The sequence below is a fragment of the Mya arenaria genome, chromosome 3, assembly GCF_026914265.1.
Source record: "Mya arenaria isolate MELC-2E11 chromosome 3, ASM2691426v1".
NCBI classification, from domain to species: Eukaryota; Metazoa; Mollusca; class Bivalvia; order Myida; family Myidae; genus Mya; species Mya arenaria.
The window spans coordinates 89,885,973-89,910,115 of NC_069124.1; the positions used below are offsets into that span (position 1 = coordinate 89,885,973).

General features: G+C 35.7%; 2 protein-coding genes across 4 annotated transcripts in view; one reads left to right on the top strand and one right to left on the bottom strand.

Annotated features, from left to right (window-relative positions):
• The window catches only part of LOC128226453 (opioid-binding protein/cell adhesion molecule homolog), a 52,368-nt gene extending 50,891 nt beyond the window's left edge, over positions 1-1,477 (top strand). Inside the window, exon 8 of the mRNA XM_052936332.1 lies at positions 10-1,477. Coding sequence (XP_052792292.1) covers positions 10-140 — 131 coding nt within the window. The 3' untranslated portion in view covers positions 141-1,477. The remainder of the gene's footprint in view (positions 1-9) is intronic.
• A 197-nt stretch (positions 1,478-1,674) lies between these two features.
• Positions 1,675-20,647, bottom strand: LOC128229270 (coiled-coil domain-containing protein 171-like). 3 transcript variants are annotated; one of them, XM_052941097.1, is made up of 34 exons: positions 20,563-20,647; positions 20,054-20,187; positions 19,528-19,687; positions 18,293-18,372; positions 17,578-17,752; positions 17,276-17,388; positions 16,945-17,033; positions 16,609-16,649; positions 16,225-16,319; positions 15,971-16,063; positions 14,758-14,852; positions 14,513-14,578; positions 14,067-14,205; positions 13,696-13,819; positions 13,427-13,533; positions 12,628-12,879; positions 12,175-12,213; positions 11,308-11,475; positions 10,780-10,821; positions 9,499-9,687; positions 8,951-9,339; positions 8,695-8,810; positions 8,375-8,521; positions 7,624-7,835; positions 7,269-7,448; positions 6,841-7,032; positions 6,405-6,550; positions 6,076-6,130; positions 5,828-5,947; positions 5,408-5,551; positions 4,985-5,091; positions 4,757-4,822; positions 4,556-4,590; positions 1,675-3,329 (listed from the first exon to the last, which is right to left on the bottom strand). In XM_052941097.1, exons 2-33 carry the CDS (start codon positions 20,174-20,176, stop codon positions 4,566-4,568), a joined length of 4,089 nt encoding a protein of 1,362 aa, XP_052797057.1. In that variant the 5' UTR covers positions 20,177-20,187; positions 20,563-20,647; the 3' UTR covers positions 1,675-3,329; positions 4,556-4,565. The 3 variants fall into 3 exon arrangements, with proteins under 3 accessions (XP_052797057.1, XP_052797055.1, XP_052797056.1); XM_052941095.1 differs by lacking the exon at positions 4,556-4,590; XM_052941096.1 differs by lacking the exons at positions 4,556-4,590; positions 10,780-10,821.
• Positions 20,648-24,143: the final 3,496 nt, after the last annotated feature.

The window sequence follows — 24,143 nt, forward strand, 5'->3', positions numbered from 1 at the left end:
TGGTTGCAGGATTTGTGGGTGCCAGCAACAGCTATCGTCCAAACTCCGCCACCCTGGTACTGCACACAGCGCTCACATGCCACCTTGCCCTACTCGCATCCTTAGTTTTCCAAGTGTACTACAAATACACGTGCTCATGAGTGTGACCTTCAAGTCTTCTGGGGAATTACTTACATATAAAACGTATTATCGTATTCTAGTGCGACGAACCTACAATCGAAGGGAACTGCAATTTATTTTATTTTGAAGGGGAAAATTTAAAACGATTGTATTCAGATATATTGACAAATATGTATATATAATGTGGTATATCTCGTTCGGTCAAGAAGGCCAAGTCCGTTAGGTTATAGCAAATTGATTCTATGTTCAGCAAAGCAAGTGTCATTCTCCCTTTACAATTGGATAAACATGTATATGCACTACTTAAACAGAAACTACATTCGCAAGCACGTACAACTAGAAATTTTCTCCAGGTGTATGATATATAACTGGCACCATATCATTACTTTTTTAATTATTAAATTTCGCTTAATGTTGTTTTCATATTGAAGGCTGAAAATCGACCCGTCAGATGACGCTTTAACCTAGACTCAGTTTAGCATGACTTAACACGTGCTCCTTGTTTGTTTTTCTTAAAATACTGCTTGCAATATTAATCAGCATTTCGAAGTTTTGAAGCATTGAATTATGACGATGTTTATTCCACCCAAAATCGACGATTGAATTCTAAAGGAGGTTTCGGGAACATCAAAAGACCGCCAGTAATGGATGTTATAGTATTATGTGTCAATATAATTAAATTCGAACGGCCAGACGGCGCTGAAAATGTCATTTAAGACGTAGGGTGTGCCGTTAATAGGACTCGTAGCCAACAACAGGCAGAAATGCGTCCGCGCCTGAGGGTGACTTCAAACCAGTTTGAAACGTTGGATGTGATTGTTTTAGTTTTAGCGGTATAATGTGACGTCATCAGAACTAAATTGCAACGTGAAAGTGCTTGTTTGAACTTATTTCAAAACACGTTTGGAAACAGTTCGAACTAGTTCGTTGATATTTGGCTTCACATGTATATAATTTATGTATAAGTTTGTCGAATGCTTTATCATTAGGGAAGGTGCGTAGAGGTGTTCTGTGATTCGTATTTAACGATACACAATCATGTTTAAATGGTTACATTATGTTAAGCTCATGGTCATTCATTGTGCTCATTTATAGTCAACATCCCATCGACCGGATGTTCATAGTCCGCATCCGGATGTCTCTGAATGGATGTAAGCAGAGCCTATGTGTGTAAACCTGCCAGTGACAGTGTAATTTGTGTTTTGAGTGTTTGACATTTTCACTGTGTGTGAATATTTGTGTACATTTCGTAATATTTACTAAGACTGTTTATCCAACAGCTGTATCATAATATTGTTAATAGGTGCACACTAAATTATAATCATATAATTTGTAAATAAACACATAATGCACTTACTATATATTGTAGTTGTCTGTTTTGTTGCCTCAAAATTACAGAACCAGCGGATTACCGTATTATAAAAAAACACTGAACATCGACGTGTACCATACTATACAATGAATGTTATATGGTACACGTCCATGAACAGTGTTGATTTTATGTCAGTGTAGATTTGTCGATGTAAATTGTGAAAACAACGGTACAATTTTAAACATTTATTATAAATATTGATATAAAATTAGAATGCAATCAAAAACAAAACAGTATTTATTGTAAATGCATTTTCCCAGCATGTCGGACTGTCAGGCAGATGGGGATGTAGACTTGTACATGGGAGGGCTACTGGGATTCACCAAGGCAGCCTTGTTTAATCTGTTTACTACCAGTGCTGAACTTACATGGTTGGTAAGCATTAACAGGACCAGTTGTTAGCGCTGCCTTAACAACTAATGGACAAAAGCGTAAATGCTTATCAATTGACATTTTACTTGTAAGACAATTATAGGTCAACAGTTCAGGTCAGATCATTTTCAAACAAGTTCAAACATAATAATTTCACATAAATACTGGATATGCATAAGCTTTCCTGCACAACTATTCTAAACAGTAATCTCAAATTGTTAGTTAGACAACCATTAAACCCTGTTAATTGTCACTGCAAAAATTGAAAATACTAAGTAATGTAATACATGACCAGTGAATTGGATGAAATTCCCTTAAACACCAGTTTGTCTTGGGGTTATGTAGGTAAGCAAACAAGAAATGAAATAATACACATTGGATGTTTGAACCTTATACTAGTATTCAAAAAATATTTAACCAGAAGTTTATTCAACTATGTAAAAGAATGTTGATATACAGATGTAAACACCAGAATATCTGAGAATTAACAAAATGAAGGGAACTTTAATGTATAATTGTCGTGTATAATTTTCAATTTTCTAATGGTAACACAAATGAGCAGAAATGAGACTTGTCATGACAGGACAATCATGTTTACAAATGGCACACAAGTATAACAATCGTCATATTAACTGAGGAAACCACCAGTATTATAACACTCACATGCTGAGAAAGGGTGTCCCTAACACTAATTGTATGGTAAATTTCGGTTTTACTAAAAAACAAACCATTATATCAAGTTGAAAATATCAAATGATTATTTAATCAAAATAATAGCATTTTTCGAGTAAAACTTATATTTACTATCCAATCAATGTGATGGGCACCTTCAGTTAAAAATGCTTTATTGTTAAAAGACATGTATCGCAACCTGGCAAGTGCCCTTTTAAACATGGACAAATTAGGTAACTCAGGAACTATCTGATCACAGCTAAGCTTATAAATACTTATTTATAGTACAATATATAACCTGTGTATAAAATATACATGTAGTACAGCTATAACATACAGAAGTATTTCTTGTTTGTTATTATAAATAAGGCTAGAATTTTTATGAGGAAAAATCAACAGCAGATATTTTTCTTATATTAACATTAATATGAATGCTATGAAAGTTATTAATATCAATTTTGTAATATAACATTTTTTTATATTTTCATACTCGTTAAATTATTCAATATTTCTAGGGAATAGCACCGTCATACTTGTGTTAAAGTTTTATATTTGATTAGTTATATGAATAACAATACAGATCCATCTTGGACAGTTTATGGAGAAAAAATAGTTTTATGATACAATATTAACATCGACAGGCACATACATTAGAGAGTGAGACGAGACAGTGTGACATAGACTGAGTAGTGAATGCTGTGGTTGGCATGGTAACTGTTGTTACTATCTCTGTGCAGCACGTAGCTTGGCAGCACTCCGGGTGGACCGGTGTGGGGTTGAGAACTGGCCTGACCTGCAGCACAGAACAGCATCTTGTCAATTAATTATAGCACACTGAACAAATAGCCAATCACTTCATCCTTAACATCTACATGATCCCACAAAAGACAAATGGATTTTATTTTGAGCAGTGTCTTGGACAGGCAGTCACATTTGTGTCTTGTATAGCCTAAAATGTGTGTTTTAAGTCCAACAAATTTATAGCCTATGGACAAACATTGCTAAATAGTTTGAAAAAAATATCTAAAATTGAATAAAAACTGCACAAATAAAATAACTCAATGTTAATGTTACTATGATGCTTGTGGAACAATGAGCTATTCAAACTATCAAAAGGAACTATTGTATATGTGTCTGCATTGTGAAAAGCAGCATACTTCTATAGAAATACATATAACATAAATCTATTAAGATTTTCATTCAAGTATTATTTTTCTAGCCCTATCATTTCTCTGTTACACAGTAACCAATTAGAAATATATTTCAGTTTACTTTAAATATTTTTCACAGGTGACAATAAACATGCTGTTAGTCTAGCCTAGGTTTCAAACACGTGTTTCTAAAATATGCAGCTTTCTACAAAATATTTTTGACAAAAGAGAAGTTAATTCAGAAAAAGAAATAGGACTTAGTATAACAAGAGCTGTGACAGACAGCCGCACACATCTTCTGGATACATGACATTCGGAGCTCATCGGCCATTTTTATCAAAAACAACCTCGGATGTATGCCGGTACATCAGTTGAAGTACAAATGTAGTTCGTAAAATTTTTAATTATATCATTAATCAAATGTAGTGTTTTAGAAATTTATTGATCTAAGTTTAAATTAATAGCCAGTGAAGTGTATTACTGCAAACACAATTAAGATTCCTAAGTGTTAAGTCATAAAGTTTAACTGCTAAATAAAATTACTAAGCGATCTTCTCGCAGCGGACTTAAACATACCACTTTTTGAGTATGTAAACCATCCAAATACATCCGAGTTTGTCTTACATTAATTTCATAAATAAAATAATTTACTGTGTCATTTTGTCAGTTCTTTTCTTATTGCATACTTATTTCTACCATAGTATGGTAGATAAACTTGTAGAAAAATGGAAATAACTTGAACAGTTGCTAAAAGAACAGATAATGCTTTGTATCTAATTGACCCTTCCCTACCACCAAACATGCTATTAAACAGTAATACATGCAAGTAAGCTGGTAACAGGCTATAACTGTAGTAACATATACCTACTTTCTCTTAATTATCTATACTGTGCTTCATAATAACTGAAATTAGGAGGCAAACAATGATATACATGAAAATGGAAGTGTTTACAAAATATATGATGAAAGCAAATGATACAAGTTACAATAAAAACAACTTCTTCATGAAAACTAGATTCTACATGGGACAGAGGATGTGTAAAGATAATCAGTTAACCAAGCTACCTACCTATCTCCCTTCTTTGGTGATGACCGTGACTTCCGGCTTACGTTGAATGACATCTCTGAGTCTTCCCTAAAATTATTTTTTTTCTGATAGTTAGATATGATGCATACAATTAAAATCCCTCAAACACCTTAAAAAGATTCTTTATTACTGAAAGACATAAGTTCAAATTAACTGATTACATGAAGACTAAATCAGAAGGAGCAAGGTCCCGACATTGACTGGTTTTACCTGAGAGGCATGAAGTCTCGCTGTGTGTAGTCAGCATCCATCAGTCGATCCTCCTCGACCACTCGCTGACCCCCATACCGGTCCTTGGTGGGTGGCGAAAACTCAAACTGGAACAAAATAAATACACTATGTAATTAATTTCTTAAATGACTTGGTAACGCATTCCATGTTCATAAATGAGTTCAGAAACATGTGATTTGAATCATCATTAAATCAATATTAAATCGTTAAATAAAAGCAATAATATAATAAATATAGAATATTTTGCTAGTTGAAAACAAAGGATGAGTTTAGATTCAACCTATCCAGAATGCCCTCCCCATCCACCTGTTCATGTTTGAGTTAGCTTGTATGCCCTGCTCTACAGCTCCCAGTTCTTTTTCAAGTCATACTGTTTGCCCTCCCCTACTGTCCCCCATGTACCTGTTCATGTTCACGTCGGACAGCATCTGAAAGTTCTTGCTTAAGGAGGTTGACGTGACGTCGGCCATCAGCCATTTCTTCTTCCATAGCTCGTACACGAGAAATCAGGTACTGCTGTGTGTCCACAAATGCTCCAACCAGGTTCTGGATATATATGTAGAAAATAAAACATAACATGATAATATAACTCAGCATGACAATGATGTCTACACTTTGGTTTGCATTACATATTATTATTCTGATAGACCAAGACTTCGTTTGTCATAAATAAATTCTAAAAAATTTAAATCTTAAAATCGCAATCAATTACCAATCATTGTAAGTTTCAGAATATCATCAGTTGGACATATTCCGCACAATAAAAATGATTCATCAATTGTCAAATTCATTCTGCCACTTAAAGATAAGAAAACTGCATACCTGGCAGGCAATGAGTTCCGGCCCAGCCTTGCCAACGTCATTAGGTATAAAGTCAGCGTTAAGGAGGACCTTTGACAGTGATACGTCTCTCCCTGACTTTGTGCCAACATCCTGCTTCACCTGCCAATTACAACACAGTCAACATTCATAGCTTGCAAAAACTGAAATATAAATTTAAAATATACAGTTTTTCTAGATTTTTGTCCTTTATACAGCATGAAATGCACAGAAATGTCAAACTAACAAACCTTATTTAATGCTGCTTCCACTGTTTGTATATAATTGGTCAGGATCTCTTTATCTCTGAAAAAGAATAAGGGTCATTAATCTTACTGAAATACTATACACAATTTCCTGTTTGAATTACTGACTATTATTTTTAAAATTAATTTATGCCATTCAATAACTGGTGAGAATACAGCTGTAAAGATTAAAAGTTCTAAATTTGGTCTAAAGATGAATCTACTAGTTTGACTAGTTTTTAAAAACAGCTATAAACAGCTCTATTGATGAAAGCAAAAACCTATATACACATTCAACAAACACATGGGGATGAGATTGCACATGTTGTCCATACTTGGCGACAGTCCTGAGTGCCTTTTCTGCATCGTGCAGGTTGTTATCAAGGGACTCGCGTTCCCCCTCAAGTGTGGCCAGCTGCTTGTTCACTTGACGGACAGTCTGCTCCTTACGCCGCAGCTCCAGCTTTGTTTCTGCCAAACCCTTTGGTGGAAATAAAAGTCATACGCAAGGCTTCGCTATGCATATACACCTATTCATGTAGTGTCTTGCTGGGTATAAAACACAAATTCATGCATATATATGCAATGAATTTCACAAAAGTAAACTAAAAAAATATCATTGATAGTCAAAAGTTTGACTGACCATGCATAGGAGAAACAGTTACACTATAATAAAAAAAACAAAAGAACAATGAAAATGCTGCACTTTGTTACGTAGGCAAATGAAAATCAATCATTTTTGATTTTATCATGGGTGAACATTTCCCTCACCTGTATGGCCTCTGATAAGGTGTGTTCCTTCTCCATGCCCTCGGATGAAAAAATGTCTAGGCGCGACGAGAGCTCCTCCATCTGCCGACTCTGTTCCTGCAACAGCTGCTGGGCCTGCTCCTCCCGCTTCAAAGCGTTGTTCAGCTCAACACACACGCTCTCAAATTTCTCCATTGGAACATACTTGTTGCCCTGTAAAACACATACATTTCATTGAAGGGAATGAACAGATACATCACTTAAAAGGAGAAAATGTGAAAACAGCAGAATGAAGTGATCATCCACATGGTACTAATATTGTAAGATGGATCAAACTTGATAGTTTTGATGGTTTTAATTTTTTGAATTTAAGGTAGATACAACATTCTTAGGAACATACTGGAACCAAATATCACAGAAAGCAAGACTACATTATAATCAAGTCAGACCTGTTGTGTGACAGCAATGTCGGCCCCCTCAGACAGTAGCTCTTCCTTCTCTGGTCCAAGCCTGTCAATCTCCTCCTGGAGGCGGCCCACCTCCTGCAGTAAGCCACGCCTCTCAACCTCCACACTATGCAATCGCTGAGTGAACTCCAGGATGTGTGTCTGTAGGGAGATCATCAGCTCCTGGAAACAAGAAGAGTAAAGTAAATGGTAAAGCAATAACTGTTTTGATATCTACTATTATTATTACATACACTTCACTTTCAAAGCCAAAATGGCATGTACTGACAACTCAACATATCATTTAAAAGAATGTGAAATTATCATTAAGTAATTGTTGTTTCCATGTTTAACCAACCTGCGGGGAGGAAGTCCCAAGCTCATCTGGTGCTCGGTCCCTGAGGGCCCTGTTGAGGCCTCGCCCCAGCAGCCTGACTAGCGAGTTTCTCTCCCGGAACCCCACATCCGGCCTCATGGACACACCCTCATAGTACCGGCCGAGACGATCAAAAAGACGAGTGAATGAGTTCCTCGCCGCATTCACAACAGCACGGGTTTCAACCGAACCAACTGAGTAAAAGAAGAATTGTCTTGACTTTTTGGAATTTCATTATTATCAACAAAGGTTTTGTAAAGAAATCTGTTAACATTTTCTTTTTTCAAAATTGGGTTTATAAAAGTGTTCATTCATGGGTTACTACATTCTACAAAGTTAAAAACATTGAGGACAAGATTTGAATGCCTTAATTGCAGAAATTTTTAACAAAATCATTTGTTGGATTAGGTAAACTAATTAAAAGGTGTGTAAATAATGGTAGTAAAATTGACTTAACTACCGTAAACCTGCCAATTGGTGTAAGTTTCCTTTTTTTCCAATATGAGATACTGTTTTTAACTTTTAACATTTTTTCATCAAAATTGATCTTACCCATTTGATTTAAATCTACATCAAAATGTAACCCAAGCAATTTGAATATATACAAATATGGAGATGCACACTATATTAAGTACTGGTATACTTGAATAAAAACATCAATATCATCATAAAATTTTAATCCCCAAAACTGTACATTCTTTCTTTTAAAATAATTCATCGATACTGTTCTTACTTTTCCTGTCCTTGGCCTTGACCTGTGCTACTGTCTCAAGGAGCTCGCTGGTACTGGAGGTGAGAGTGTGCAGCAATTCGGAGCTCGTCAGCCATGCAAGCAGCCCAGATTCACCTGGCAAGCCCGACCCCATGTAGTCATCCTCATCTGAACGTTACAAACCAGTTTAAATAACATGTGATGCAAAATGGGATAAGACAGACAGAGTGGCTCATTTGAAAACTTTTGTTTGAAAAAGTCACACATTATAAAAATACAATAACAGTAAAGTAATATTGAATGTTTTTCAAATAAATGTATATCAGACAAAGATTCCATACCTGTGTCTCTAACAGGGACATCAGTTCCTCCTGTGCACACCAGTATATTGTTCTGACCTGTGGCAGAGTCATGTGTCACAAAAGTTCTTGTGCAGCCCTCTCCAAGACGCCTAAGTCTGAAGCAAATCATAAGGTGTAAAGGAGTCTTGATTCTTAATGCTTTTAATTATATGTAGAAAACATAAATACGCTTGTGCATGCTAGAAATTCAAGAATGATAATTTAGCGAACACTTCATAAATCAATGTGTAGTGACCTGTTAGCAGCGAGAACAGCAACAGCACCCATCCTGAAGATCATGAGTGGGTTCCTCCTTGGAATATGACTCTCCTTCACCTTACCGCTGGCCTTGTTCATCTCTGTTGTGAGGGTGTGCACAAGCAGCTCCACCCGCTCCCTGCAAACGTCCCAGTTGTTGAGTTGGTCCTCCATGATGCGTCGCTGCAGGGCCAGTGAGTTGCTTCGAGCACACAGAGGGTAGAAGGCTCCAATAAGCAGTGAGCAGGAGGCAAGGAGGGCAGAGTGCTCTCGCCGGGTCTCAGTCAGTTTGGCCTGCAGATCTGTACACTCTGACTCCAGCCCCTGCTGCACGCTGCCCGTCATCCGGATCTTCTCCCATGCCTGATCTGCGACACTCTGACTCTTCTGTAAATAGAAACATTCAAGTATTTTTACCAAACACAACTCTTTTCGACTTATTCACAACAATATTGAAACTAAGTCAATGATGAACAAATATCATAAGTTTTTGTTTTACATGTAAATAAATGTAATGCATATAAAGTATATTACTAGGTGTCTGACCTTGATGCGTGTCTGCATCTCAGAAAGGAGTTGCTGGTAGTGGTCCTCCATCTCCTGCTTCTGTTTGTGCCAGGCCATCTCCCGCTCCTTCGTCAGGCTGGAGAGTTTGGTGAGCTGGTCCTCGTGACTCGAGTGCTCCTCCTTTAGCCCCTCCTCCCGTGAACGCAGACCGTCTTCCAGGTGGGATATCTGGTGCACATAAACAGAACCTAAGTAATATTGGTAGCAGTATCTTAAGCATCTTTAGAAGCTGCATGAGAACTAATATAGATTCAAAAAGGTTTTAGCTTTGCCAAAAAGAAAACTATAGGATTTGACTAATTAAAATAAATTCTGAAATATGATCACTACTACTAGCATATAACAGGGCTTTCATTATGACATTAAAACTTGACCAAAGAACTTCCTACAATCATTTTTGGAAGTATGTCTGTATAACAAAGGTCACATGCACTAAAATATCTTGATTCAGATATAAATATCAATTTTTTTGCATGAATAAAACCAATTCAACAAAGCAATGTTTAAACATTTTAATTTATTGAAAACTTATGGAAATGTGGTAAAAATTATCATCTATACAAGGTTTTAATACCTGGTAATTTGATCTGCCAACCCTTTCAAAAGTTTCAATTCAAATGATGGAAGTTTCTGTACTTCCAAGGACGGAATTTTTGCCCAATTTTAGGGAGTAATATACTTACAAACTGTCTTAAACAGAAGCCCTGATCTAAACATTTCATTAGATTTAAGAGAACAAATTTCTACTTTTTTACTAATGATCTTTGCAAATATATTTGAAAGCTACTAATGATCTTTGCAAATATATTTGAAAGAAAGCCTCCTTCATACGTTTTGGTTTAAAAAATACAGTACATGTGTATTATAGGACAAAACAATTAAGTTTGGTATTAACACTTTTATATGTAAAAAGAACGCTTTATCATTCTAAACCTCTGTGGTACAAAATGGAAATGTTGTGCTCAAAATAAATCTTGTTCTTTAAGAACTATGAAAGTGCAACCATATTTCGAGAAAGGTGATTAATACACTTTGCTGTAAAATACATGCATGCATTTCCCTGTAGAACCAGTCCATACAAATATACAAACTCCACGAGATTCCTCAGCTTTATAATCAATGCAACATAGACATAAGATCAGAAAATGAGCAGAAATTTGAAGAGATTCCAACACCTTGATTGTATTAAAATCATGCTGAGTACTTCAGCAGGAGGAAGGTAAAAACCATTGAGAGTGCTAAAGTCAGATATGCATCTACCTTCATCCGTAACTCTATGTTTCTTTGAATGCTTAGCATTTCCTAGCAAAATCAAAACAGGGTAACACATTACAATGCCTATGAACATAAACTTCACTCGGAAATGTTGCTCTTCAAACAGTCAATCTCTAGTCACAGAGAACACAATATTGCACAACACTGACTGAACATTTAAAGAAATTACACAAGATATTGTAATGAAAAAAATGTGAAACCATCGGAATGCAGACTGTGTTTACCAGCACAAGAATGTTCAATGTTCAGCAGTCTTGCATCTTTGCATGTTAAGTATTCACTAACCTCAAGCTCAATCCTAAAGTTCTAAAAGTAAAAGAACAGGACAATGGCAGTTAAGGGGAAAATGCAGACAAAATGTATACTAATTCTCAGCATTGAGCATAGAAACTTTGGACAATATGAAAAACTAACAAACACACCTTTTCAGGCATGTCTTCCCAGTAATAAATTAAATACATCAGTATATTTCATGATACTTTATTTACTTTATACAAGTTATTGAGCACCAACCTTTTCCTCAGCGTTCTGAAGGTTGTTGAGAAGGGTGGCTACTTGGTCGTACACCATGTTGGTGAGATCATGCCACGAGAACTGATTGAATGTCTTCTCCTTGCTAGGTACCACAATACGGCCCGACAACAAACGCTGGTACAGGCCGTGCAGGAATGCAAGTTTTTCCTGAAAACATGAACGTGACATTACCTTTAAGAAATATATAATGTTGATATAAAAGTATCAGGGAGGTTGGGTATGTGACTTGAACTTATGCTACTACATCAATACCTGATTGAAAGTGATCCGTGGCAAAATGTAATTTTTTAACAACATTGTTTTGATCATATATGTTCAGATCACCACAAAGCTGCAGAAGACTACATATCATGCAATCTGTGTTGTGTAAAAAACAACAACATATGAATTGTTATTGTATTGTGAAATTGATGTTATAAAATTTTATAAAGATGTTCTTTCTTATCCTGTATAAAAACAAATTAGTAAGTTTAATGTGTATTTATGAAGGATTTAAGACTATTTGAACAAACTTAATAATTTAATATAATTTTGTTATGTTGGCCCACTACCAACATTTTCAACTGCACACATCTTGCCTGGTGAGGAATTTGGCCTCAAAAGAGGTAGAACATATATGTTTGCAATCTTAGGCTCTTAAAATCCATTAAACCCAAGAGCTTCAGGAGGGCTTTGTCGCCTTCAACAATTTGTGACAACTTTTAAAGGGAACCCTGGTATTGCGCCAGATGTTCCAATTTGTTTTGGTATGAAAATGGATAGTGATTAACAGCTTAAGAAGTAAACATTATAGCTATTCTAAAGCAAAAATATTGAGTTCAAAATTATTTTGATTCAATCACTTACCTCTTCATCTGTTTTGTGCTTCTTTACTAGCTTCATTATCTAAAATAAAAAAATAAAATAACAACATCTTTTATATATCTATCAATAAATGATAATATCTAACAAAACTCTTAAGGGCTATTCCAGTAAAACATATAACCCACAAGGGGAAGGCAATTATTTAAATAGTGTATGGGTGGGGGTCTTTTTTTGCTAATTTGGATCCTGAAAGGGAAAATTTGCTTGTACAGGGGTTGGTCTATTTTAAAAGTGCCTTCCACCAGCAGTTATATGTTTAAATGGAATAGCCCTTATTATTCATTCTTAACATGAAAGAATCTGCTGACAACATTTTACACAATCAGTTTATGACAGATTGTTGATACAAGACTATTTTAATACATGGACTATGTTTATATATGACTTTGTTGATATAAACTATGTTGAAACACAGTCTTTGTCCATATGTCTTACCTCCTCGGAGAGTTCCTGTATACGTGTACGGTCCTTGCTCTGGTTTGTGGCTGTGCTCTGCATGTCCACCTTCAGGCGTGTCAGGAGTGTTTCCAGCTCCCCGTATTCTGAGCGAATCCGGTTCAGCTCCTTGGCGGTCCGGGTGTACGCCTTCTGAGCGTCCTCGAGGGCCTTGTCCTTCGCCCAAATCATCTCCTTACACTGCTCTACCTCCTTTGACAGCGACCCACTAGACTTCTTCATCTTGGTCAACTAACCAATCAAAATCATTAATTTTATATAACCCAAAATAGAGGCATCAGAGGATGTGATAACGGCTTGAATGATATATTTGACAGAACGAGAAATATGAAAGTGAGTTATAACTGTAAAAGTATGCGCCATGCAGTAAAATATTGATCTAGGATCAGAGACATTTTCTTTGCAATGTTTCAATTTCGTATCAAATTATATGAAGAAAAAAAATTAAAACTATGTGTGAAGATGATTGAGGAGATTTTGACTGAACATGAACATGTATGATTTAAAAAGTCAAATTCACATTGCCATCATGTCCAAACAAAAGTATTTAACATCCATTAAATAAATCAAGGGAGGTCATTTAGACACAAAGAACATTTCTGTTTTTTTTTCTAATTTTGCACAAGTCTGTTTTGCCATTAATCAAGTTATCAAATTTAAATCGCTTCTTTACAACTTTTTATCATATGAAGGGAAGTAATTTGGTAAATATTTGTACCAATTAAAGATGCACTTTCAAAGAATTATTCTACCCAATATAGATCAATAGTACAGTTACCTCCTCAGAAGTCTGGTCGAGCCTCTTTCTGTAGTCGGAGAGCGTGAGGCGCAGGTTCTCCAGCACAATGGACGGTGCAGGTGACTTGCTGCCCTTTTCCTTTCCCCCTGTGGACAAGAACAAGTTTTATTGGCTGAAATTAGTTGCTTTCCAAGATTTATCATTAAACTGCTATTTTTTTGGTAAAACACTCTTGGGTGCTGTGTCAAAGAACTTATGAAAGTTTAGTCTACAATACATGTACATGTACATTGATTATATGCACATACTGGCAGTGGAGTGTTTCTTGGCTGGTCGGGGGTCCTCGGAGATCTGGAAGTTCTGTAGCAGCAGTTCCAGCTCCCGCATGCTCCCTCCATACGTCTCCTCCAGATAGATCTGACGCTTCCGGGCCTGAAACAGACACATAGTACATATAAACGCTAACTATTTAAAAGTGGAATGGGTTCTTACTTGTCTTGTTAAATGTACATGTAGCTTAACTCAACATTGCTGATCAATATTGACAAATTAATGTATCTCAAATCATCCAACTGCCCAAAATCTGCATTTCTTGCCTCTCAACAAGTGGAAAGATAAAAAATAACCAGGAAACCAATGCATTTAGCCCCACTATTTACGAGGAAGGAATGTGGCATACCTTGGAGAGTTCTTCCTTAAGTTCGATGAAGTTTTTCTGGTGCACCTCTAGCTCCTTGGACAGATTTCCAATCGTGGTCTTCTTCGTCTCCACCTCGGCAGTGAGCTGACGCCGTACACTGCTGTGCTCCTTTTCCAGTCTGGTAAGGTATAGAGAATGCCAAACTATTTGAATGATGTGTCTGACCAGTTCAATACATTTTATCCATACTCACATTTGATAGATTGTTAAAGACCTTTTCACTATCACATTAAAAAAAGGTTGACACGAAAAGAAAAAGACTAAAACTAAAAAAAAACAAGTTTTAATAGTGGAAACATACAGAAAATCCTACTGCAGAGTTTATCTGGGAAAGTTTTGCTGGTGATGATGGATAATGTGCACTCAATCTAAACAGTAAGTCCTCTAAGTAAGTTTTACTAGTGGGCATATGCAGTGAATCTTACCTGGAGAGTTTCTCTGAGAGCTGCTTGTTTGTTTTTCTTTCATCTTCATATTGTGTTTCCAGCTCCCTGTCAGATAGAAAACACCACCAGTATTAACACTGTCTACAACATAAAAACATAAACCAGAAGAAAGTTTACTATTTCACCAATGTATTTCATATTTTAACTACTTAATGGTTGAGACCGTTACCTTCTGCTATTGGTTAGCACATGCTACATTGTACAATTCCTATCATGACACCTACTTGATTTGCTTGGAGAGTCTGTCTATGGCCTTGTTTGCTTCCCCATTGGCAGACTTCTCCACATCCAGGGCTCCCTCCAAGTCACGCACACGCAACTGGCAACATATCAATGGGTTAAACTTACCAGACAAATAAACATGAACAGACAATTATTAACTTTATAGCTTATACAGTGAAACCATTTATATTCATGGGCATAAAATGTTGTGGCTTTTTCAAAAAAGGACAATTTTGTAGGTACTGAAATTCATGGATTTTCATTTATTAAATATTATTTTTATCAAAAATGTGATCCTAAGTGGTCTGCCAATTCACCCTGCAATTATTTCATTCTATCTGTAAATGCAATTTATGACACTTGATTCAGTGGGAAAATATGCCTATTAGCCCAGATATCCATGTCAATTATAGCTTGATAAGAAATTAAGGTTCATAATATAATGATGCAACAACATCAAGGATATCAAATAGTTGAGCTATTGAACTAATTATTAATTTACGCTCAATCGTTATTTGTGCATTATTTATGGAGCTCGGAAATAATAGATTAAACATTCCATCAAAGAAACAAAGTCAATTGCCAACGCTCAAACACACGAGGTCAATAATCAGCATGTTTTACATCTTCCTGCGCATGAGATTGATAATCGGCTCATTTAAATGTTCCTGCAATGTCATACAAATAACACTGAATGCAAGTATTTTTCTTTAATTCTATATCATTGAAGTTATACAATATATAAGATATCAAAAGTATTATATACAACAATTTAGGTATGTTCACTGTATACCCCTACCATGTACATTTCATGTGAATACATTTAACATTGGCAGTATAATTTGAGAACTAAAGGTCCAATTTTGGATGGGAGTTTGAATTTGAAAGCTACCCAACCCATGAAAACCATGGAAATAAATATCCCAGGAATATTTATGATTTCACAGTATGCTGAAAACCACTACAGACACTAATATAACATTTTCATAAGTTGTCCTTATGTTACATTAAGTCAAGTTTGCACATTTTACTTTGGTTTTGTAATAACATTCATATAAATATTGACTATCAATAAGCATTTTGGCTAACTTTAACCAAACCAGATGTAACCAGTTTGACTGGCAGTGCACTTTCTAATAAGAATGGCAAACCAGATCTTCAACAGTTTAGATATACACAAAGGAGATTAATATACAGATAACAAGTTAACAGTACCTGCACAATTTCTGAGTTGAACTTGGTCTCCAGATGAGCAGCCCTCTCAGATTCAATGCTTTCTTCAATGGACCGCAATCTTTGTAGAGCTGACTAAAACAATAACGACCTTACTAGTTACAGTACATTCAAAATAACAAAATAAAACCAGGCGTAGAAAAGTAATATCCATAAAAGGCAGCAACCATTGTCTTACAAAACATTTAGAGTCCATCGCCAATACAATCTTTCTATCATACCGAACAGACACTTACCTCAAGGTCCTTTTTGAGGCGTTCCTCTCTCTCTCGACTATAGTCCAACTCCGTGTTTGTTCGCCGTACATTGTCACTCAGGTGCTTACGCTCATCTGAAAGTCACCCAATAGAGAATAACTTTGTGTATTTAAAGGGACACAAGGTTAATGCATAATCAAAGCTATTTTTTCTATAAGTTTGCATCACAGTCACTGTTTACTTAAAAAGGAAAATTTATTGACGCTTCATCACTAGTCTTATTGGCAATGGATATATCTTACATCGTGTGTTTGCAGTTTGCAGAACTGTCAGTGTTGATATTCCATAAAGTTCTACTGGTATTTAAATTTTCATAAATAACATTGTCAAATCAACAGAAACCATCTTCCTTATCATACATACTTTCTATATCTTGTAGTTTTTCATTAAGCCCGGAAATTGTCCTGAAACATTTATCAATAGGTAAAAGTTAAATACATTATTTTTTCCGCAAAGATAATGTTTTAAATCCCTCTCTTGTAATCAGTTACTTATAAGTTACGTTTCAAAGAGTGAATGAGATTGGAAATATTGCAATCCAAAAAGGGTTAGTTTCTGTAGTTGAGTAAAGCATGGAGATTTTAAATCACCAAATCACTGTCTTACTTTACATAATGGGAATGATGTTAACTGAAATGTGAATCTAAAAAGAGATTCCCATACTGGCAAGGTACTCTACTCATGAGAGTGAGTGTTCACCTGTCTCTCTGCTGGAGAGTGTCACTAAGCTTCTCTCTCTCTGTCTCCAGACTCTCCCTCTCTGACACACTCCGTGACATCTCCTGCTCCTGGAACACAACAATCAAACATATGTAATCGATAGTTTAACAAGTACACATTCACTACACTTAATAAACTAAGAGTTAAATGTAAAACTTACTCTCAACAAATATTTACGATATGATTCATGCAAAAATGTTTGTTAATCAAATGTTTAAATAATATAAATAGATGAACAAATTACTGAAACAAGTTTGACATTGTCAATGAAATCATCGGCCATTTCTTGTTGTTTCATATAAAACCCCACCTTCTGTTCAAGGTCATGCCTCAGCTGCCTCTCCGAGTCACCGGCTGAGTCGCGAGCCTGCTGCACACTCTCTTCAAGCCGACGAATCTCATCCCCATAATCTGACAACCTCTCTGTAACACATGTAAACAACAACTGCATGTACACATGCAATTTTGCAATATCACACCTTACACATTCCACAAAGATGTTTTTGTATCATATATTAACATATATTAAGGTCAAGTATAACAATTCTTCAAAGCCAAGTGATTCATCGATAGTGAAACCAAATATTCAATATTAGAGTAGCATTAACCTACGCTTCAGTTCAGCATTAGCTTCCTCCAAGGATGACTCTCTTCCGGCAGAGTTGTGTTTCTGCTGAGCAAGATCACGCTTGGCCCTTGTCAGCTCAAACTCTATGTTGGCCTTGCTTGCCTCTCCCTTCTCTAACGTAGCCCGTAAACGAGCTATCTGGCTCTCCAACTCAGAGACCTACCATACATACATCATGAATGATTATACTAGTATATGAACCAAGAAAGACATAGCCATTACAATGAACAATCTTCCAAGAATCCATCTCGATAAAGATCAATTAAAAGCAATATATAAAGCTCCAGAGGTGCGTAAATGCTTTCTTTTTTAAACAACAATTTTTAATACTTTTATATATCAAAACATGTTTGATTTAGTCAAAATTTCCAATTTCTTTCTAATCAACCAATGTGCATATATGGTGATCAAATTCTTCAGACTCAGGGCCAGCCATATCACCTTAAAGAACAGTAATATGCTATCGGTGTAATTGTTATATCACTGAAACTGGTTAAGCTTCTATGCACTAATCAAACAGAACATAGATGCAGATACCCAACATTTAGGGCCAGAACATCATCCCCAGTATGTTCATTTAAATCTTCAAAATTAACCCTTTTTTTCATTTTATATCATCAGTTTATGAGTATCTCAATAAATACTTTTTATCATCTTTTCTTGAGCTATGAATAACTGAAAATGCTGAACATGTGGTACCTCTTTATTGGCCTTTGTAGCTGCTTCAAGCCTATCTCTTTCAACTGTATTGAGCCTTTTTCTTAAATTGGAAACAGTATCTGCAAAAATAAATTTATCTTTCTGTTCATATATTTACCACAATTAAAGATACCAAGGCCAAACTATTAATAGTTTTTGTCAGATTTTACAAAATGGGAGAATGTGAAATAATATTTTCTTTCGTAACTGATATGTAAATAATGATTTTTCAGAACATATATTTTTCCTACCTCAGATAAGATCCAAGAATTTAACCATGCTAGAAATTCTTATCTTGCCCACGGGCAAAGATAAAACAAGTACCCGTATTTAATGGTCATCACATTGTAATTACCTCCCTTGTTGAAGACTGTTGTCTGTAGCATCATAGAAACCATGTCTTGTGGCAATTTTTAGAAAACTAATTAATAATTTCTCACTGCAAATAAAAACATTTCACGCACCTTTCAAGAAATAATGCTTCACTCTCCTCAGAACTATTTAAAGACTGATAAGACTATTAACATAATCTAAATCACTGCGTGCATATCCATGATAACCACAAATTATCACATATCCATACGCATTTATTTTCACTGAGCACAAAAGAGTTCCAGCAAAAAAACTTTATTTACTTAATTTTGTTTAACTTAGGTGGGAGAAAAAGCATCTTCCTTAGCCGCTCTTGTAAGATAGGTTCATCCCAACCTCGGTAAACCTCGTTTCCGCAAAACACCCTATGCACGGGATGAACTTACACTCTCGGCCATGGAAGATACTTATATTCTTTAGGCCCTCTTCAAAGTGATTTTAAAGGAAATAAGCCAAAAGTTTACATTTAATATAATCTGATTAGAAGTTATCAGAGACATATAAATAGCATGTTGTATTTATAAAAATTGTAAGATGTATCATGGCTTTTCAATAAAGAGTTCATGTCCTGTCTTTGAATTATGGTGGAAAATAGGAGCAATCTCAAAAAACATATTTAAAAATATTGCATTTTCTAAAAAAACATATGTATTTAATTTCAGGAAACATCATTTTGGTGTGGCCAAAGGTTTGTACTGAAAGTTATCACCATAAATAATGGTCTCATTGCATAGAGTAAAAAAGAAATTTGCCAAAAGTTCTGGAATGATAATATATATTAGCTAAGGACTAATACATTACTAAAAATATTTCATTATTGTTATGATTTATAAAATGCTTCTTTGAGCATTATTCACACACACCCTGCTCAGTCTGAAGGTCTGATGTAAGCTGCTTTATCTGTAACTTCAGGTGATTGTTTTCAATGCGAAGTCTGCCAGCATCATCTGGGCCAGGAGACATGCTCATGTTCTTCCATTCCCGAGAGGCTTCTGGTGAGTATGACATGTCACGCTTTCCACCCTTTAAGACACACATAAAAAACTTTGGACATATGTGCAATAGGAATCTAGAAAAACGATTGTTCAACCTTTATTTACAATTATTTTTACTTTATATATATAGTAATAAATTTAGCATGTGTGGTGGTATTATACGCAGTATTGGGCTAATTAATATATTTTGCCTTTAATACAGGTAATCTTACTTGCCCCATTAATCTACATTCTAGAAACATACTTTTGTCCAAACTTAATTTAATATGCATTAGATGCAAACTTCTTTGCAATGATTTGTTTGATTGTTTCAAGACTAAAGAGTAATAAATGTTGGGAAAGACCAGAATCACTACATAGCCTTGGATCAAACATGATTTTTTTCACATCTTACCTGACCATAGTGGAAGTGAAATGAGTTGTCCTGATTAAACCTTGGAAAATCTTCACTTTGGTGGGATGCATCTGTATCTGGAAATCCAACCCCTTTCACTAGTCCCTCATCATCTGATGCCATGTTGTTGTTTTCTTAAAGTAAAGTAGTCATTCATAAAAAAAAACTGTTCAACATAACCTGAAGGCTAAACACAAAATTAGGAATCCAGTATTTATAAATCATCAAATAGTCATACGCTATTGAAACCACAAAAGACACAATGTAGTGGTTATATAGCAATTTATTCCATAGAAAATGACGTATGCAACTTCATGGAGAACAATAAATGAATCTGTGCACTACTAAAACAAATTGTGTACTAACATACTACGACAAGCTATAACATGTTGGAACCAAACTTTGAACACAGTTTTTAACAGTTTTCAGGAAGAAATTACATGTCTGGTAAAAGACAGCAACGCCATTTGTTCTATCATCTAAATTTTATCAAAATAACACAAACTCACCCGAATACGTTGATGCATTGAACCAGAAACCGTTATTCTATGTATGTATCAGTTTAAAATCTACCACTACACCGCCATATTGTTTATCGCTTACACTTCCGGTTAAGATAGCGTTTTCATTGGTTAATTACTGAATTAGTCAAAACGTCCTGAGGTGAACTTTCAAAGAGTATTAATAGTAGTAGTAGTAGTTTTATTCGTGCATAATGTCAATAACAGTACATTCTACATCAATATAAGATATATCACATATTGTATTTGCATGATATTTAGAGTCCTAATAAGTATTACTTCTTGTGTTAATGATAAATCTATCTAATTTATTACCAAATAAAGTTTTTCTTCTTCATGCACGTATCATTTTGTTTCAAATTCTTTGATCAGATGCTTTGTTTCTACATCTGAGCCCTCATTGTTTCGGAGGATTGAAGCTACGCCCCTGAATAAGATCGTCTTCAGGTGTTTATATCAAAGCCTGTTAATAAAAGCAATGTTTGTTTGACATTTGTCGGCGTATCTTTTTACTTTCTTGTATGCCAAGTCTACTTTAAATAGATCTAACCTACATGGTCTATTGTCCATACCCCATGAAACAAGTGAAGTTTATTTAATAGTAGTTACTTGTTAGGCATCTCTCGTTATATTCGCTCGTCATTATTATAAATCAAGCCTCGAGTATGTGTTGCCCGTTTAACTTTGTAAATCGCCTCCTCTCATGGGGTTGGTCATACAATTGCTGCACATTCCCCTGACACTTTGTCGCATAGCCCATGGCAAAATCAATGAAAAGCTTGTTTATTCCAATGATCACCAGGCAAATGTCTAAAAGCATTGAATGCAAGTGGAAGTACTATGTCCGCACAGTAACCTTTAAGTACATTTCGACCAGGTATGCGTTAGAAAAACGGATCATTGCGGTGTCCGGTTGTTCCTGAATACCAAATCGGGTTACTATTTTTTTCCAAATGCAGTATCTGGATCTTCATCAGTTATTATAGAAAAATAAACCCCTTCATCCCATTCATTGAAAGCCAAAGAGCTTTTTGAATTTTGGATGAATGTCCGTCAACTCCCTTTTAAACATAAATCACTGAATTAGGGAATTGCCATTCAATTGACGACTGTCTTTAATCTCCATTTTACCTATTACATTGCCTTGCCCCTGTAAATGACCTTGGGATGTATGGTGCTTTTTTGCTGTTGCTGCTATTGTTGTTGGGGCTGTTGTTGGGACTGGAATTGACTTAGTCCGAGTAGTGCCGCTGAAACTGATGCATACGCAACTATGTAGAATCATACAGAACACAGAAAGACCGATATCAGTTAAGAAATGTAAAGTAATAAAATATAATATGCCTTAAACAGCATTAATTTGTTACAGTATGCACTGTGAGGACATTTATATGCAGGCTATAGTATTGCAAACATGACAAAGTGCAATCCAGTGAACTATGATCATCCGTGATTGTACTCGGTTCCTAGAGTCCAGTGTACTATGATCATCCGTGATTGTACTCGGTTCCTAGAGTCCAGTGTACTATGATCATCCGTGATTGTACTCGGTTCCTAGAGTCCAGTGTACTATGATCATCCGTGATTGTACTCGGTTCCTAGAGTCCAGTGTACTATGATCATCCGTGATTGTACTCGGTTCCTAGAGTCCAGTGTACTATGATCATCCGTGATTGTACTCGGTTCCTAGAGTCCAGTGTACTATGATCATCCGTGATTGTACTCGGTTCCTAGAGTCCAGTGAACTATGATCATTCGTGATTGTACTCGGTTCCTAGAGTCCAGTGTACTATGATCATCCGTGATTGTACTCGGTTCCTAGAGTCCAGTGTACTTTGATCATCCGTGATTGTACTCGGTTCCTAGAGTCCAGTGTACTATGATCATCCGTGATTGTACTCGGTTCCTAGAGTCCAGTGTACTATGATCATCCGTGATTGTACTCGGTTCCTAGAGTCCAGTGTACTTTGATCATCCTTGATTGTACTCGGTTCCTAGAGTCCAGTGTACTATGATCATCCGTGATTGTACTCGGTTCCTAGAGTCCAGTGTACTTTGATCATCCGTGATTGTACTCGGTTCCTAGAGTCCAGTGTACTATGATCATCCGTGATTGTACTCGGTTCCTAGAGACATATCCACCATATGTGCAGCCATCTTATTCGAGTTTTACGTATGAACGTTATAAAAGCTGCCGCTTATGTAAGGAAAGAATTGAACATATCATTTATTCTTTTCGTCATGTTTCTCCAACAAAATTTTGCAGTAAAAATATTCTTAATTAGACTATTAAAATACAAATTGTGTGACGGGATGAATGGAATAGCTCCCCGCCGACGCGATGACAACGACGCGGACAAGGGCGCGGACATGGACAGCAGATGCCGATCGGACAACAGGCCATTTTCCTCTTACTAAATGACTGAAAAGTCACTTACTTCAGTTAAAATTATATCATTTCGACGGGTCTAGTTTTTGTTTCTCTTGGTTTAACATGTTTTATAATATTGTTTTCTTGGGGCTGCTCGGAAACTCCCTGTCCCGTTCGTCAGGTGTGTGAGAGTAACATGGTATTATGTAAAATGCACCATATGTTAAACGCTACACCGTTTGTCATCAAAACTGCACCATATGTGAACTATTTTAATGAAAGCGCTGAAAACGTTGAAAGGCTGTAGGCGCGACAAATGTGATTTTTACATATCTTTTTACAATTCTTATACATTTCGAATAAATTCGAAACCATTTTAATGACCCAATCTGTAACCGATAAGTTGTAAGAATAGGTAATGTAAGTTGATATTTTTTAATACAACACGAATCGTAAATAGATAATCAGTTATTATGTTACTTAATAAGTGGAATTCGTACGCCATAACTATATAACCAGTTGCTGCCAGAATCCAAAAGTGCATTTATAGATAAGTGGTAACACGAATATTATCTAGTTAACCAGTTGTTATGTGACTTATTAAGTAGAATTCGCAAACCGTAACTTGATAACCAGTTAGTTTTGTACAACATGGAAAGGTAACAAGAGGCAGTAATAGGCACTTTCACAGCCTGTTTTAATTCAGTCTTATGACAATTAGCTTACCGAAAATGCCTCGCGAATATTAACTAGATAGCTAAATAATTATCGCGAAAATTAATTGGTTTACATCGGTGAAGTTTACCAGGTTATTCTACGGCAGTTATATGCCACCATACAATGTGTATATTTCTTTAGCACAACAGTAGCTTTTTACATCTGCATATATTCTGGTTAGTGTTTAGTAAGTGTTTTTTTTAGAAATAATATAAACTGAAATGCATTGTGCATCCGTTGGAACTAAAGTCAAACCGTGGTTAGAATGCGATTATAGTGTAACAGTATCCTAAAAATAAATATTACATTTTATGTGAAATGCACAAAGTTATACATTTAGACTTTTAAGTACAGATGATCTTTAACACAACTTTGTTTACAACGGACATTACTTTCGTCAAAAGAAATCGGATTAAATTGTCAATAAAGTATTTGTTAACTTCCCTCCGTTTAAGAGTTTCCAATCACAATATCGAACTTG